At 46.7% G+C, this 17918-nt stretch overlaps 1 protein-coding gene across 1 annotated transcript in view; it reads left to right on the top strand.

Annotated features, from left to right (window-relative positions):
• Positions 1-17918, top strand: part of LOC126457472 (toll-like receptor 2) — a 143275-nt gene that overhangs the window by 77982 nt on the left and 47375 nt on the right. The window contains exons 3-4 of the mRNA XM_050093764.1: positions 1269-1779; positions 12981-13481. Coding sequence (XP_049949721.1) covers positions 1269-1779; positions 12981-13481 — 1012 coding nt within the window. The remainder of the gene's footprint in view (positions 1-1268; positions 1780-12980; positions 13482-17918) is intronic.

Genomic DNA, 17918 nt, shown 5'->3' with positions numbered 1-17918 from the left:
GCGCGCGACTGCTACGGTCGCAGGTTCGAATCCTGCCTCGGGCATGGATGTGTGTGATGTCCTTAGGTTAGTTAGGTTTAAGTAGTTCTAAGTTCTAGGGGACTGATGACCACAGATGTTAAGTCCCATAGTGCTCAGAGCCATTTGAACCATTTGAACTTTGATAGTGAATGCTCACAGACAGGAGGCTGAGTGTGGTGCAAATGTGTGAAACAAGCGGGCAACCATGCCACGGAGACTCACTTTTGATTCCTACAGCCAATTGAACCATTTTGAAAGAGTTTAAACTGTGGCCTTCCGGGTGACGGGACGGTTCTTCCAGAGAATTGCCACACAAGTTGGACGTGTTGCGTCAGTTCCGCAACGATGCTGGTGTCAGTGATCATGTGAAACTCTCACACCCATGTACGAGGTTCTGGATATGCACGTGAGCCACCCAGGATCATCGTATAGTAAGACAGCAGTGGCAGATCGAACAGCTACCATAACACAGATAAGAGGGCTTATGAGCCCAGACGTGTCAGCACGAATTGTTGTGAACCATTTTATTAGTAGCGGGACTACGGGTACGCAAACCTCTAGCCCATCTTCCACAAGCATCGACGTGCAGGGTTCGACTAGTGCTGTCAGAGGATCACTTGGAAGATAGAATGCCACGACGTGGTCTTCAGCAACGAAAGGAGAATCTGCCTCCAAGCATGTGATTGGCGTTTGTCCGTACGCCGTGCGTCGTAAGCCTGGTGAGTCCATTCGTCCAAGACACTACAAACACGTGTGGACGCGCGTTATCGTGGACCCGACTCACTCCCTCCGTGAGGAGGTCAGGCCGTTTGCTCTCGATGAACTTGGGTGGGTTACGCAGTGTCTCACGGTTCCCGTCACATGGTTTTTCCGTGCTCGAGGAACTGGATGAGTATCAGACCTCGGATGTAGAAAAAGACGGCGAGCACCGCCTTGCCTGCTGAGTGTCTCGTTCCAGTTCTCTTTGCCTAGGCATCATGCGACGGCACTAGGTCCGTCGCTGCGGTGCACCAGTGCTGCAACGGCGTTCGCACCAGCCGCGCTTCGCAGCCCAAACTCAAACTGCGGATGCGCGAGCAGGCAGCCCTATTCGTCGTGGGGGTTCCTGTCACTGCCGCAAGCCGCTGTCACACCGTGGACAACCGCATCTTTACGCATTTGCTTTATAAACGTTGTGCTTTCTCTGCCTCTCCAGCGTGCAGTTTACGCCACTCTTAACTGACGCGGTGTACGGTGGTGCGTTACAGATGCTGACGTTCAGATGCCCGTTCTGGAAATGCTGTCGCTGCGCTACGCTGGGCTGGAGGCGGTGCCCCCGGCCGTGGCGGGTATGAAGCTCCTGGAGACGCTGGAGCTGTCTGGTTCGCGGCTGGGCCGGCTGGCGGGGCAGCTGCCACCGATGCCGAAACTCATCGACCTGGCTCTGGACGACGCGGGCATCTGTTGTCTAGACGAGGACCACGAGGCTTTCTCGGGCCTTCCGCAGCTCGAATTCCTCACTGTCGAGAATAACGCGCTCACCACTCTGGGTTCGGCGCTGAGCCAACTTCACAATCTCCAATTCCTCGTCGCTTCAAATAATTCGCTCACTGACTACCCGCAGCTGGACATTCGCAAGCCTGCAGTCCTCGTATTCGAGCACAATCGATTGCAAACCTTACCGGACTGTGCCCGTCTCAGTCGTAACGACAGTATATTGGATCTGGACATCAGTAACAATCAGATCAGCTCTTGGGATGGTCGTGACGACATGCTTAGGTAATCAGATACAAAACAGTTAAGATTATTAAAAATGTATCATATTATATTTTGGGCACAAAAATGTGTTTTTACTATGCTCATATCTGATGCGTAATAACAGGAATCAAATATGTACTGCAGTCTTCTTATGAAAACCTTTTCTTTGCTTGCCAAGACCGCTATATTAACGCATTAGTGGATTACTATTTCGGCATTCTACAGGGCGAGTCAGAAAGGGCTTTACGATTTGAAATGATATAGAAATTTATGGAGATAACTTAGAGAATCGGCATGTATGTCATTTCGTAGCAAACAACCTCAAGTTTCACATAAAAGTGTCATTGTGAATCGATGTGACTACCATTTGTGATGCGGCAAACATCTCACCGATAGTCAATTTCTTCCAACATTCCTTGCAACAAATCGGGCGTAATTTATGCAATCGCAGCATAGATCCGATTTTTCAGGTCGGCTAAATTGTTTGGCAAGGGGAAAACATTCATAAGATCTTTAGTGAAAGCCCAGAGAAGGAAATCCAGTGCTGTCAAGTCTGGGAAGCGAGGTGGCCATGCAACTGGCCCTTCACGGCCAATCCACCGTCATGGGAAGCGTTTATTGAGGGAACCTCGACCTTCCGTGAGGAAACGAGGTGGTGCACCGTCTTGCTGGTAGTAAACCACCCATCTCAGTCATCTTCATCTATCTGTGGAATTAAAAAGTTGTAAAGCATATCCAGATACACAATACTAGTGACAGTTTTCTCCATGAAGAAGAAAAGGCCGTACACGTTCATTTTACAACGTGCACAAAACACCTTAACTCTGGGGTTGTCACGAACGTGTTCCAGGGTTGCGTGTAGATTTTCGCTGCCCCATATTCCGCAGATGTTGCTGATATGAAATGCTTGACGAAATGCTGACGATTCAGCACGGAATTCTCCACGAGCAATCTTACGTGAGTCAGTAATGTGCTGTGCCATTGTGAATCTGTATGGTATAAGTATAAACGCCTACGCAGTACTCGCCAAACAGCCTTTTGTGGAATGCCAGTCTCGCGAGACGCACGTCGCGTTGATTTTTGTGGACTGCATGCTAAACTCTCTCTAACCTGTTCGACATCATCACCAACATGAGGGCAGGTGATTTATCACGTCGTGGTGAACAACACGTCTCAACAAAGTTGTTGTGCCAAGTTTATATTGTAGGCCTACATGGAGGTTCCTTAGCATGTTCGGTCCGAAATTTACGTCGAACAGTTGTTGGAGAGTTCATTTCACGACACCAAAACACACAGCTCTGCACCAGTGAAAGTAGTATTTTTAACTGTGCACTACACTGGCGCTCATGGTGGCGCAGTGAGGTACTGATGTACTACGTGAATCGAACTTGAGGTTGTTTGATGCAAACTGACACATTACCAATTCTGTAAGTTATCTCAATAAGTTTCTGTATCATTCCAAATTTGTAAATTGCTTCTTGACTCACCCTGTAAACTGCCATCTTCAGGTTCATAAAACTGATCAGTGGTAGTACTATCATAAAATGATGTACACCGCTCTGTCACAATAAGAACGTAGAATGTGCACAAGAAATTCGTCTCCTTAGAGTATGGTTACGTTTCTGGCGTATTATTGTAATGCTTCGACTTTCTTCTGCACATTTTACATTGCTGTTGTGACAGAGTGGAGTAAATCATTGTGTGATGTAACTATCACTGCCCGGTTTTATGGATCTGAAGATGGCAATTTATATCGCCGAAACTGATAACCGAGTAATGTGCTAAAACTTTGGTTTTCATAAGAAAAATACACTATAAGATCGTCTCCTGCACCGACTGATCATGACAGCTAAACGCAGAAATCAGATACAATTTTTACGTGAAGAGGATTTTGTTCATATTGCTTTTTATACTAATTGTGTTTCGTGTACGTTACTACTGTCTATCACCAACAGAAACTCATCAAAAAGCTAGAGAAGGTTGTGATTTGGACGATGTTACCAAACGACGATCGTCAGTGAAAGGTGTGTGAATAAGCAGACATCGTAGGCACTTCCGATGAAAGAGTCCGCTTCATATAATATGACTAATTAGCCTTAGGCAAACTAGTTGTCGCATTTGGTGAAACCCACTAAAAAGTAGACGCGCATAGGAGTTTCTCAGCAATAATTAGACTGTTTAAATAGACTTAACTTGCAGCTTCCGGGCCGATAGGCCGTTGTCGATGTGTAAAACTTTCTCCTAACGTTTCATCTCCGACTGCGGGAAACATCTTCAGAGGTAAAGCGGCGAATTGCTACCAGAACTGGAGGGAACGCCGAATATATGGGCAGTGTAAAGGGCACCACAGTCCGCAATATGATGTCGGCTGCGAGATGTCGGCTGATGGACTGAAAGCAATCGATCATCACTCTTACGGTGCTACGTTGACACCCAAATTTTATCTATTTTAACACTTTCCTCTTTTCTGTTGAAATTATTACGGTTTTATAAATTTCAATAGCATCTCCATAACTGTGCGCTTGATAATGCGATGTTTTCGATATGACGCTCGTCTCACTGAATTTTATTTCATGATCACCCTCTTGCTAAACACGTACCGCTACGGCCGATTTATCCGTATGTCCCAGGCGACAGTTCCCCTTGTACATAACCAGACAGATGTTAACACTTCTTTTCGTGGTATGTATCAATCATCACTTCTTTTCGTGGTACGTATCAATCTAAACCAGCCCACAACTACAAGGAATTCTATATACACCCGGTGTTGCCAAAGGATTCAGTATATCTTTTGGAGCTCTTAAACTTTCTTTTATCTTCCTGTTGGGACTGAGGATAGTTTCCACGCCATATTTGCTCAACACACTCTAGTGCGATCTGTAATCTTACTAATGAACGAAAGGGAAACTTTCCCTCGGGCGGCCGTTGCTTCTCGTTGATACAGATTCTCTCCCTTGGGCGAAATGCCTTATCTCCTTGTTAGAATAACCATTCTTTTCGAATGTCGGCCGTACATGTTTGAGCTTATAAGTCGGTTGACAAATTTTGCATGCTCTGTCTACCAAGGTTTTAATCACACCTTTTTTTGTGTGGGGTTTTGGCGAGAATTAGATAAAATTTGGGTGTCAACGTTGCACCGTAAGAATAACGATCGATTAGTTTCAATTAAGAATGTTGGCATTACCAGGGATAATCTCGTAGCCGATGTCATGTGATGAACTGTAGTGCCCTCTACACCGCCTATATATTCAGCTCTGCCTCGAGTTCTGGTTGCAGTTCGCCGCTCCCCTGGTGATTTCTCCCGCAGTCGGAGATGAAATGTTAGGAGAAAGTTTTGTTCATCGACCACGGCCTATCAGCCGGGAAGTTTCAAATGAAGTCAGTACTGCCCGTGAAAGCCTACGTTGTACGTTTAAATAGAATAGTACGAAATTTGCATGCTGATTTATTACTGTAGCTTCTACATCTATACTTGCATCTTCACTTAGCAAGATTTACGCTGTATGGCAAAGAGTACTTCGGGTACCACTTTTCCCCCCTTTGCTTTCCCATGCTTTCTTGGGAAGAATGACTGACGGTAAATCTCCGCATGAAGTTTAGTTTCTCTTTATTTTCTCGTTCCGGCCATTTCACGAGACATATGTGGGAGAAAGTAATATATTACCCGATTTATCCGGGAAAGTACTTTTTCGGAATTTTAACAGTAAACTTCTTCGTGATGCATAACGACTCTCTTGTAGCGCGTGCCACTGTAGTTTGTTGAGCACCTCCGCAACACTTGCGCGCCAAGTACACGATCCCGAGACGAAACGCGCCGCTTGTCATTGAATCTTCTCTACATCCGCACGCTAGAAAATAAGCAGCAAGCAAGACTCTGGGGGGAAGCCATTTTCTCTACAGAAAGAAAGTGGTGAAGCCAGTGTATTTGATGGAAAGGTGTGTTCTGAAATGAAAATTGTGTTCTCCTTACTGATAACCCTAAACTGGATGGAAAAAAAATACCTGTCGAATATTGCATAAGTCTGATGGAACATGTGGATGAAAGAACTACGAGAAGAGTCCAGGAATGCAAAAGAAAAATAAATCATTTTTGATTATAGCATTGCGTTTCCAGTCAAATATGTTTAAGCATTGGAAAAACTGTGATATTACGTCACATTTACAAACTGTTGTTTTAGCCTCTCATGAAAAACAAAAATATCTTTCCCATCCCACAAATAATCAGAACAACCATTTAGGTGGATGAAACAGTCATTAAAGTATGGGCTGTCTGTATCTCCAATCTGGGTTACTTTCTATTGTAGCTGCAGCCCGCTCTCCAGGAGCATATAAATCTATGTCTATTTGTTCTTACACGCCTCACCACACATGTAATTGAGGGTGAGTCTAGGAGCGCTCACTGCGCTGGGGAAGTAGGGTTAACTCGTAAAAAAGCGCGAATGTGTCAAGATGTTTTGATTTAAATGTGTTTCAAACTGCCAAATTAGTTTAAAAGCTAGTTCCGTTCTTTTAAATCTCTAACTCTGCCCACAACAAATTCGTTTTTTTGTGCTACGATAGGAGCAGTTTTGAGTCTGGTTCCCAACTTTTACTTTACCTTAATTCTGGCATTAGACAGCCACAGCTTGGCAACCGATGTAGATCTTGTTGACTCTGGCAACGACTATTCCGGTACAGGTTTTTTATTGTCTTTTGAACCAGGTTGCTTATATCGTGTCAACGGATAAAGCTTTCACAAAATTACAGGATGGCCATGAACTACATGTACTTTTCTACCTTCCTACAAAATCTGAACCGATTCCCACAAGTTTGAAACACAGAAGTGTCGGCGTAAAACACGTCACCTATATTTTTCAAAGTGCGTTTGGAGTTTTATTATTACAATGTATTTTCTATTTATTTGATGCACTTTAAACCGTTTCCGCGCATTCAGTTCACTTAAGAACGAATTTTACGTTGTAAATTTAGCTTGTCTTTAAACGATCGTATTTAGACAACGGATAAGGTCTATTGTATTAAAAAAAATCGCTTTGATTTTGTCCGTTTATCTTCCTTCATTCAGAGATTGAACAGATTTGTACAAGTTTAAAGTTAGAAGTTGCGCGCTTCAAAAACGTCACACAAAAACATGTCTTTCGCACGTACAATCCAAACGAATCAAGATTTTTTCAAACGGGTAAAACTTTTCATAGTCCAAGGTCCCATACTCCGGTGTACCCAGTCTGGAATTATTTAAGGGTGTTTGTTTTTGCATGTAAATTCCGAACGATGCATATACAAATGGCGGCATTAGCTGAGCATTATTTTCAGACCAATTAAAATCTTTTGCGAATGCAATTAATCGATTCGCACAATTTGCCTGTGCTCCATCTCCTGTTGGAACTACCCTCGGCCATTTCAGACATATTTTTGTTACGGGTAACCTTTGTTTATCACTAATTAAGCACATACTCTACGTTTGGCGTATATTTCTGTCCACAATAAACAATCATACAGTATTATGACGCCTATCCCGCTGCATCTTCCGCCTCATACACACACAGCAAGTACTTACCGCTTGTTCGTTCAGGTTACTGTGTCGTTTATTAGCTTACAAAACCGGCTGCTAAGCCAGACTGGCATCGAGTTTGTACAAGAGATTAAGGTCTGTACACCGAGAAACCAATGTGTGGTTTTCCGATGGTTCCCTACCGTTGTTTAGGCAAATGCCGTCGGAATGTCAATCGCCGCCTAATGAAACGTGATACACAAACACTTAAAATACAGATCAAAGTTTATATGATCTGCAGACAGGTAGCACACGTGATCTCCTTCCCTCATCATACCTGACGACTTAGGTGACAGGAAGGACATCCAGCCATAAATTTAAATAAATAACCATGGCGAAATCATGAAACACGAAGTTAGTCCCTCAAGGAAGTAGATAAATACGTGCACAAATACTCCTACAAACTCTATGACTAAAATTATTCCACAGATCAACTAGACCTTTATCTCACTGCTAAACATAGCGAGGTTTGGCTGGGTGTACGCAATTAAGGAAAACTATCAAAACCCATTTAATATTTCATTGTAATCCAAGCACCTGCATTTTCACTCTTAAAACAGACACAATAGCAGTTGGACATCAAAAGCGTGCAGACAGATTAGTGTACGAATTCGCTGGGGCAAGAGTTCGCAGTGGTGTCAGAGATAACGTCCTCACCTCATCATTCATTATACTGTATACAGTAACAAAATCACATCCAAATCCTGAGAAAATCAATTTTCTTTTTTGGAATCAGTTTTCTCAGAAGCTACGAACAATTTTCGTTTTAAAGGAGATGACCCTGTTTTGTTTCTCTCTCCTCCTTTCGGTTTTCCTTCTCCTCCTTAGTCATCTTTTTCTGTTCAAGATCATTGTCCAAAGGTGATGAGGAGAAGATTTCCTATTTTTGGCCCACCGCTTGTTTCTGTCAAGTGACTGGCTCAGCGCATATCTGAAATGGTTGTGCTCGCTTGCGACAGACTTTTAGCCATCTCCCACAGGTTGTTACGTTTCCTTCGCTGGACCACAATCTTCAGTCGCGTCATTATCCTCGGTGATCTGAATTACAGCTTCTTCTCTTGCTGTTGCATGAGCAGGAACAAATTCCTACGCCGAATAAACGGTAGGAGTATATCGGCATGTATCTACACACACAATAAACAGTTTTGCATCACCCCGCTTCCCAAAGCTCCTGAAGACAGAGGTTGATTGTGGCTATTGTATCACAGACACAGTCCCTTTAACTGTTCAGAGGTGTCACTAAACCCGCCCAAAGATGTAAACAACCATGCATGAGCAGCGCCCATTAGACAGATGGGGTCCGACAGCCGATCAGTTTCAGTCATTCCACCAGGAAGGAGGTACACGGCTCGTGTTGTCTGTAGTTCAACCATACCTAGACGGTCAATTCCGCGGTTCGATAGCGTCCGCATTGTTACTTTGTGCCAAGCTCTGAACAAGGGAGGCGTCCAGGCGTCTCGGAGTGAACCAAAGCGATGTTGTTCGGACATGGAGGAGATACAGAGAGGCAGGAACTGTCGATGGAATGCCTCGCTCAGGCCGCCCATGGGCTACTACTACAGCGGATGAGCGCTACCTACGGATTATGGCTCGGAAGAACCCTGACAGCAACATCACCATGTTGAATAATGCTTTTCGTGCAGCCACAGGACGTCGTGTTACGACTCAAACTTTTGCGCAGTAGGCTGCATGATGCGCAACTTCACTCCCGACGTCGACGGCGAGGCCCATCTATGCAACCACGACACCATGCAGCGCGGTACACATGGGCCCAACAACATGCCGAACGGACCGCTCAGGATTGGCATCACGTTCTCTTCACTAATAAGTGTCGCATATACCTTCAACCAGACAATCGTCGGAGACGTGTTTGGAGGCAACCCAGTCAGGCTGAACGCATTAGACACACTGTCCAGCGAGTGCAGCAAGGTGGAGGTTCCCTGCTGTTTTGGGGTGGCATTATGTGGGGCCGACGTGCGCCGCTGGTAGTCATGGAAGGCGCCGTAACGGATGTACGATACGTGAATGCTATCCTCTGAGCGATAATGCAACCATATCGCAACATATTGGCGAGGCATTCGTCTTCATGGAAGACAATTCGCGCCACCGTCGTGCACATCTCGTGAATGACTTCCTTCAGGATAACGACTTCGCTCGACTAGAGTGGCCAGCATGTTCTCCAGACATGAACCCTATCGAAAATGCCTGGAAAAGATTGAAAAGGGCTGTTTATGGACGACGTGATCCACCAACCACTCTGAGGGATGTCCGAATCGCCGTTGAGGAGTGGGACAATCTGGACCTACAGTGCCTTGATGAACTTATGGATAGTATGCCATGACGAATGGAGGCATCTATCAGTGCAAGAGGACGTGCTACTGGGTATTAGAGTATTAGAAGTACCGGTGTGTACAGCAATCTGGAGAATCAACTCTGAAGGTCTCGCTGTAAGCTGGTACGAAATGCAATGTGTCGTTTTCATGAGCATTAAAAAGGACGGAAATGATGTTTATATTGATCTCTATTCCAATTTTCTGTACAGGTTCCGGAACTCTCGGAACCGAGGTGATGCAAAACATCTTTTGATGTGTGTATTGCTAGAAGACACATCTCGACTTGTTCCTGACGTGAATACGGAACCATTTTGCTGCTTACAGTACGCTGCGTCAATCACACAGCTCGCAACACACAAGGAACACACGGCGTGCGGTCAGAGGAACTGTGCCGGCCGCGGTGGTCTCGCGGTTCTAGGCGCTCAGTCCGGAACCGCGCGACAGCTACGGTCGCAGGTTCGAATCCTGCCTGGGGCATGGATGTACGTGGTGTCCTTAGGTTAGTTAGGTTTAAGTAGTTCTAAGTTCTAGGAGACTGATGACCATAGATGTTAAGTCCCATAGTGCTCAGAGCCATTTGAACCATTTCAAAGGAACTGTCATTCGTCATCGCCATGTACCGTGGCAACGATGTATTTCCGGACAGATGTTCATAGAACTTTTTTCCTCGATTTCCAGTCGGGAATCTGTCCCTGTACTTTGTGGGTTTTATTGATTTTCACCACAAATCTGTGAAGTGGCACACTACATTTCGTTGGAACTAATGTCAAATGTGTGATACACTACTGGCCATTAAAATTGCTACACCAAGAAGAAATGCAGATGATAAACGGGTATTCACTGGACAAATATATTATACTAGAACTGACATATGATTACATTTTCACGCAATTTGGGTCATAGATCCTGAGAAATCAGTACCCAGAACAAGCACCTCTGGCCGTAATAATGGCCTTGATACGCCTGGGCATTGAGTCAAACAGAGCTTGGATGCAGCGTACAGGTACAGCTGCCCATGCAGCTTCAACATGATACCACAGTTCATCAAGAGTAGTGACTGGCGTATTGTGACGAGCCAGTTGCTCGGCCACTATTGACCAGACGTTTTCAATTGGTGAGAGATCTCGAGAATATGCTGGCCAGGGTAGCAGTCGAAGATTTTCTGCATCCAGAAATGCCCGTACAGGACCTGAAACATGCCGCCGTGCATTATCCTGTTGAAATGTAGGGTTTCGCAGGGATCGAATGAAGGGTAGAGCCACGGGTCGTAACACATCTGAAATGTAACGTCCACTATTCAAAGTGCCGTCAATGCGAACAAGAGATGACCGAGACGTGTAACCAATGGCACCCCATACCATCACGCCGAGTGATATGCCAGTATGAGGATGACGAATACACGCTTCCAATGTGCGTTCACCGTGATGTCGCCAAACATGGATGCGACCATCATGATGCTGTAAACAGAATCTGGATTCATCCGAAAAAAAGACGTTTTTCCATTCGTGCACCCAGGTTCGTCGTTGAGTACACCATCGCAGGCGCTCCTGTCTGTGATGCAGCGTCAAGGGTAACCGCAGCCACGGTCTCCGAGGTGATAGTCCATGCTGCTGCAAACGTCGTCGAACTGTTCGTGCAGATGGTTGTTGTCTTGCAAACGTCCCCATCTGTTGATTCAGGGATCGAGACGTGGCTGCACGATCCGTTACAGCCATGCGGATAAGATGCCTGTCATTTCGACAGCTCGTGATACGAGGCCGTTGGGATCCAGCACGGCGTTCCGTATTACCCTCCTCAACCCACCGATTCCATATTCTGCTAACAGTCATTGGATTTCGACCGACGCGAGCAGCAATGTCGCGATTCGATAAAGTGCAATCGCGATAGGCTACAATCCGACGTTTATCAAAATCGGAAACGTTTTGGTACGCATTTCTCCTCCTTACACGAGGCATCACAACAACGTTTCACCAGGCAACGCCGGTCAACTGCTGTTTGTGTATGAGAAATCGGTTGGAAACTTTCCTCATGTCAGCACGTTGTAGGTGTCGCCACCGGTGCCAACCTTGTGTGAATGCTCTGAAAAGCTAATTATTTGAATATCACAGCACCGTCTTCCTGTCGGTTAAATTTCGCGTCTGTAGCACGTCAACTTCGTGGTGTAGCAATTTTAATGGCCAGTAGTGTATTTTGAAAATTTTAATGCAAAGCTCAACAGTACGGAGGTACTACTTTTAAACCATATATTTTACATGGTGATTAAGTGAAGGACATCTACATGTACTATCAGAGTCAGCGACTCCCACACTGGACATATGTTGTGTACATAGTTCCACTTAGTCAGGGCGTACACAACTTTGCCACTAGAGCGCGCTCCGCTAAGCACAACAGCGCAGGCGCAGCGCTCGTCCGTCTCCGCACTACGAGATGGCGCTGCCATAGAGACGGACCAAATTCTGCTTCCGCCGATCCGCGTATTAATATGTAACGCAGCCAATGAGATTGCTGCTAATGTAGAACCTTTTCTCCTCGCGGATCACACTCGCGCAGTGATACCTGAACGCTCGAGGTATTATAACGAGTGTACAGACCTCCGATTAGTCAGTCTGCATTTGTCTGCACCAGTCTGTACCAGTCCGCATTAATCTGTACCAGTCTATAGTCAAGTTTCAGTCTGCGCCTAATAAGATTATCATATTACTGTACATAGCAACGAAGATAAATGTATAGACACTTTGTCAAGGATCAGAGATATGTGAGAATAAGATTAACATACCAAGATCAAAGGAACTTCAGATTGTCAATTGTAAACAGCATCCAGAACCAAGTTAAGTTATTTATATGCTTGTTATTATTTTAATAACTGTGCGTGAAAATTAATCAAGTTCTGTTTAAAGTTGGTCGCCATCAATCTGCTACTCTAAGCGTGCAAGTGGCATTTCTATCGTCTGACCTAACGGCAGAAGATAAACACGCCATGATAAGACCACGAGACATATTGCTGACACTCGCCTACTACGCTAGAGCGACAAGTCAAATAATCTGCTGGTGTGTGTACCGAAGGTCTTACAGTATGCACACCACAACATAGATAATATTATTCTACATACAATATCTCCTGAAGAATACAGTTTAAAAGCTGTCAAAGGCATGGGGTAGAGTTAATAAATCTGTATTTAGCAGCTGGTTGGCTGTTACTTTCAGTCCACTGAAGCTAAAACAATTTTCGTTGTATCAATTTCAACTGTGTAGTAGGTGGAGAATCTTCGCCCCTTTCCCATTGACTAGTTCAGCAGAAGTAGATTTTGGGGAGGGGGAATGAGCAGCTGTTCCACGTGCAGGTGCGTGGAGAAGCTGAACGTGTCGTATAACAAGGTGAGCGTGCTGAGCTCGAGCATGCTGCGGGTGCTGGACCGCGTGCAGCTGGCGGACCTGGGCGGCAACCCGCTGCACTGCCGGGGCTGCCCGCTGGTGGAGCTGCAGGAGTGGCTGCTGGGCACGGCGGTGGAGGTGCGCGTCGGCGGGCTGGCCGCGGCCGCCACGGAGCTGCGCTGCGCCACCCCGGCCGTAGTCGCCGGCTTGTCGGTGGGCGCGGCGCCCTCCAGCCCGGAGGACTGCCGGGCCCCAGTAGAGGAGCCGCGGCCGGTGCTCGCGCTGGCGCTGGGACTAGCGGCCGTGGCCGCGCTGCCGCTGGCCGCCGCGGCGCTCTGCTACCGCTACCGCTTCGAGCTGGCCTACAGCGCCCACCTGCTCCGGCTGCGCCTGCGCGCTCGGGCCAGAGCCAGAACTGGTGGAGGCAGTGCTGGCGCCGCCTTCCTGTACGATGCTTTCGTCTTGTACAGGTACACAACTACGTTAAACACCAGACGTCTCATATTTTTTGGGATTGTCCCTTATTTAGCTCAAGTGTCCCATTGTCCTGACAAAATACATACAGACGTACCGGGTGATCAAAAAGGTACTTGATTTCCTGGAGGAGCACTTTGGGGACCGCATTCTGGTTCTGGGGTACCCAGAGGCCACTTCCATTGGCCTCAGTTGGCCGCCATATCCATCCCATGAAACGCGTGCGACCCCTTTTTGTGGAGCTATATTAAAGATGAAGTGTACAGCAATAATCTCAAAACCATTGCTGAGCTAAAAACACCCATTCAGGAGGTCATCGACAGCATCGATGTTCCGACACTTCAGCGGGTGAAGCAGAATTTCTCTATTCGTCTGCGCCACATCATCGCCAGTGAAGGCAAATATATCATACATGTCATAAACTAAATCCAAATATCTGTACTGACGTTTACATGTTGAATTAAGTGTCTGCACGCTGCAGTTAGTAATTAATTTATGTTCTTTCTTCATATCGTTCAATAATTGTCACCCTGTATGTCCATGTTGGCATTGTGAGCTATACTAGAAATCGGCATGTCAGTTTCAAAGTAACAGCTATGTAAACACTAGTATTGTCCTAATTAAAAGTGCTCACATGCATGAATGTGGGCGCTTGTAATTGGTGCAATCATATGTAGGGACACCGCTATTATTTTAAAACTAACATGCCGCCTTTTAGTATAGCTCATGATGCCAACATGAATATACATTGTGTAGAACCACTTACCGCACTGAAAGACGAGATTATGTAATGATGTAAATATAGATCCAAAGACGGCAGGCTGAGCTGTTCTAGGCGCTACAGTCTGAAACCGCTACGGTCGCAGGTTCGTATCCTGCCTTGGGCATGGATGTGTGTGATGTTCTTAGGTTAGTTAGGTTTAAGTAGTTCTAAGTTCTAGGAGACTGATGACCTCAGAAGTTAAATCCCATAGTGCCCAGAGCCATTTGAGCCAAAGACGGCAACAGAGAATTGCCGAAACCGGTCATCTGTATGAATAAAAATAATTAGTGGTCTTTGCAGCTGAAAATTTATTCACTGTCCACAGTTGTTCTACATTTGGTTATGCTACACATTAGTTTAAAATACGCTATTTCTGAATACACTCCTGGAAATGGAAAAAAGAACACATTGACACCAGTGTGTCAGACCCACCATACTTGCTCCGGACACTGCGAGAGGGCTGTACAAGCAATGATCACACGCACGGCACAGCGGACACACCAGGAACCGCGGTGTTGGCCGTCGAATGGCGCTAGCTGCGCAGCATTTGTGCACTGCCGCCGTCAGTGTCAGCCAGTTTGCCGTGGCATACGGAGCTCCATCGCAGTCTTTAACACTGGTAGCATGCCGCGACAGCGTGGACGTGAACCGTATGTGCAGTTGACGGACTTTGAGCGAGGGCGTATAGTGGGCATGCGGGAGGCCGGGTGGACGTACCGCCGAATTGCTCAACACGTGGGGCGTGAGGTCTCCACAGTACATCGATGTTGTCGCCAGTGGTCGGCGGAAGATGCACGTGCCCGTCGACCTGGGACCGGACCGCAGTGACGCACGGATGCACGCCAAGACCGTAGGATCCTATGCAGTGCCGTAGGGGAGCGCACCGCCACTTCCCAGCAAATTAGGGACACTGTTGCTCCTGGGGTATCGGCAAGGACCATTCGCAACCGTCTCCATGAAGATGGGCTACGGTCCCGCACACCGTTAGGCCGTCTTCCGCTCACACCCCAACATCGTGCAGCCCGCCTCCAGTGGTGTCGCGACAGGCGTGAATGGAGGGACGAATGGACACGTGTCGTCTTCAGCGATGAGAGTCGCTTCTGCCTTGGTGCCAATGATGGTCGTATGCGTGTTTGGCGCCGTGCAGGTGAGCGCCACAATCAGGACTGCATACGACCGAGGCACACAGGGCCAACACCCGGCATCATGGTGTGGGGAGCGATCTCCTACACTGGCCATACACCACTGGTGATCGTCGAGGGGACACTGAATAGTGCACGGTACATCCAAACCGTCATCGAACCCATCGTTCTACCATTCCTAGACCGGCAAGGGAACTTGCTGTTCCAACAGGACAATGCGCGTCCGCATGTATCCCGTGCCACCCAACGTGCTCTAGAAGGTGTAAGTCAACTACCCTGGTCAGCAAGATCTCCGGATCTGTCCCCCATTGAGCATGTTTGGGACTGGATGAAGCGTCGTCTCACGCGGTCTGCACGTCCAGCACGAACGCTGGTCCAACTGAGCCGCCAGGTGGAAATGGCATGGCAAGCCGTTCCACAGGACTACATCCAGTATCTCTATGATCATCTCCATGGGAGAATAGCAGCCTGCATTGTTGCGAAAGGTGGATATACACTGTACTAGTGCCGACATTGTGCATGCTCTGTTGCCTGTGTCTATGTGCCTGTGGTTTGTCAGTGTGATCATGTGATGTATCTGACCCCAGGAATGTGTCAATAAAGTTTCCCCTTCCTGGGACAATGAATTCACGGTGTTCTTATTTCAATTTCCAGGAGTGTATATGGGATCATTAATGAAACACGGGACAATGTACACTGAAGCGCCAAATAAACTGGTATAGGTACGCGTATTCAATTACAGAGCTATGTAAACAGCAAGAATATGGCGCTGCGGTCGGCAACGGTTATGTAAGATAACAAGTGTCTGGCGTAGTTGGTAGATCGGTTACTGCTGCTACAATGGCTGGTTATCAAGATTTAAGTGAGTTTGAACTTGGTGTTATAGTCGGTGCACGAGCGATGGGACACAGTACCTCCGAGGGAGCGATGAAGTGGGGATTTTGCCATACGATCATTTCACGAGTGTATCGTGAATATCAGAAATCCGGGCAAACAACAAATCCCCAACATCGCTGCGGCCGGAAAAAGATCCTGCAAGAACAGCACTAACGAAGTCTGATGAGAATCGTTCAACGTGACAGACGTGCAATCCTTCTGCAAACAGCTGCAGATTTCAGTGCTGGGCCATTAACAAGTGTCAGCGTGCAAATCATGAAACGAAACATCATCGATATAGGCTTTCGGAGACGATCGTCCACCCGTGTATCCTCGCCTTGGCTCGTCAATACGACATTGGACTATTGATGACTGGAATCATGTTGCCTGGTCGGACGAGTCTCGTTTCAAATTGTATCGAGCGGATGGACGTGTACGGTTATGGAAACAACCTCATGAATCCATGGACCCTGCATGTCAGCAGAGACTTTTCAAGCTGGTGGAGGCTCAGTAATAGGGTGGGCCGTGTGCAGTTGTAGTGATATGGGATCCTTGATACGTCTAGATACGAGTCTAACAGGTGACACGTACCTAAGCATCCTGTCTGATCACCTGCATCCATTCATGTCAATTTTGCATTCCGACGGACTTGGGCAATTCCAGCAGGACAATGCGATACCCCACACGTCCAGAATTGCTACAGAGTGGCGCTAGAGTTTAAACATTTCCGCTGGCCACCAAACTCCCCAGACATGAACATTATTGAACATATCTGGGATGCCTTGCAACGTGCTGTTCAGAAAAGATCTTCACCCCCTCGTACTCTTACGGTTTATGGACAGCCCTACAGGATTCATGGCGTCAGTTGCCTCCAGCACTGCTTCAGACATTATTCGGGTCCATGCCACGTCGTGTTGAGGCACTTCTGCGATATTAGGCAAGTGCGCAAGTTTCTTTGGCTCTTCAGTGTACATTGTGTAGCACCACTTGCTGTACTGAATAAGGCGATTATAAAATGATATAAATATAGATCGAAAGACAGCAACAGAGAATCGCCGATACCGGTCATCTGTACGAATAAATGATTTCAGTGAGCTTTGCAGTTGAAAACTTATTCATTGTCCATACTTGTTCTACATTTGGTTATGCTATATGTTACTTCCCCCCCCATGAACCATGGACCTTGCCGTTGGTGGGGAGGCTTGCGTGCCTCAGCGATACAGATGACCGTACCGTAGGTGCAACCACAACGGAGGGGTATCTGTTGAGAGGCCAGATAAACATGTGGTTCCTGAAGAGGGGCAGCAGCCTTTTGAGTAGTTGCAGGGGCAACAGTCTGGATTATGGACTGATCTGGCCTTGTAACAATAACCAAAACGGCCTTGCTGTGCTGGTACTGCGAACGGCTGAAAGCAAGGGGAAACTACAGCCGTAATTTTTCCCGAGGACATGCTGCTTTACTGTATGATTAAATGATGATGGCGTCCTCTTGGGTAAAATATTCCGGAGGTAAAATAGTCCCCCATTCGGATCTCCGGGCGGGGACTACTCAAGAGGACGTCGTTATCAGGAGAAAGAAAACTGGCATTCTACGGATCGGAGCGTGGAATGTCAGATCCCTTAATCGGGAAAGTAGGTTAGAAAATTTAAAA

The sequence above is a fragment of the Schistocerca serialis genome, chromosome 2, assembly GCF_023864345.2.
Source record: "Schistocerca serialis cubense isolate TAMUIC-IGC-003099 chromosome 2, iqSchSeri2.2, whole genome shotgun sequence".
Lineage (NCBI taxonomy): Eukaryota > Metazoa > Arthropoda > Insecta > Orthoptera > Acrididae > Schistocerca > Schistocerca serialis.
The sequence above is the reverse complement of the archived record's forward strand: the minus strand, read 5'-3'. Positions and strand labels throughout refer to the sequence as shown.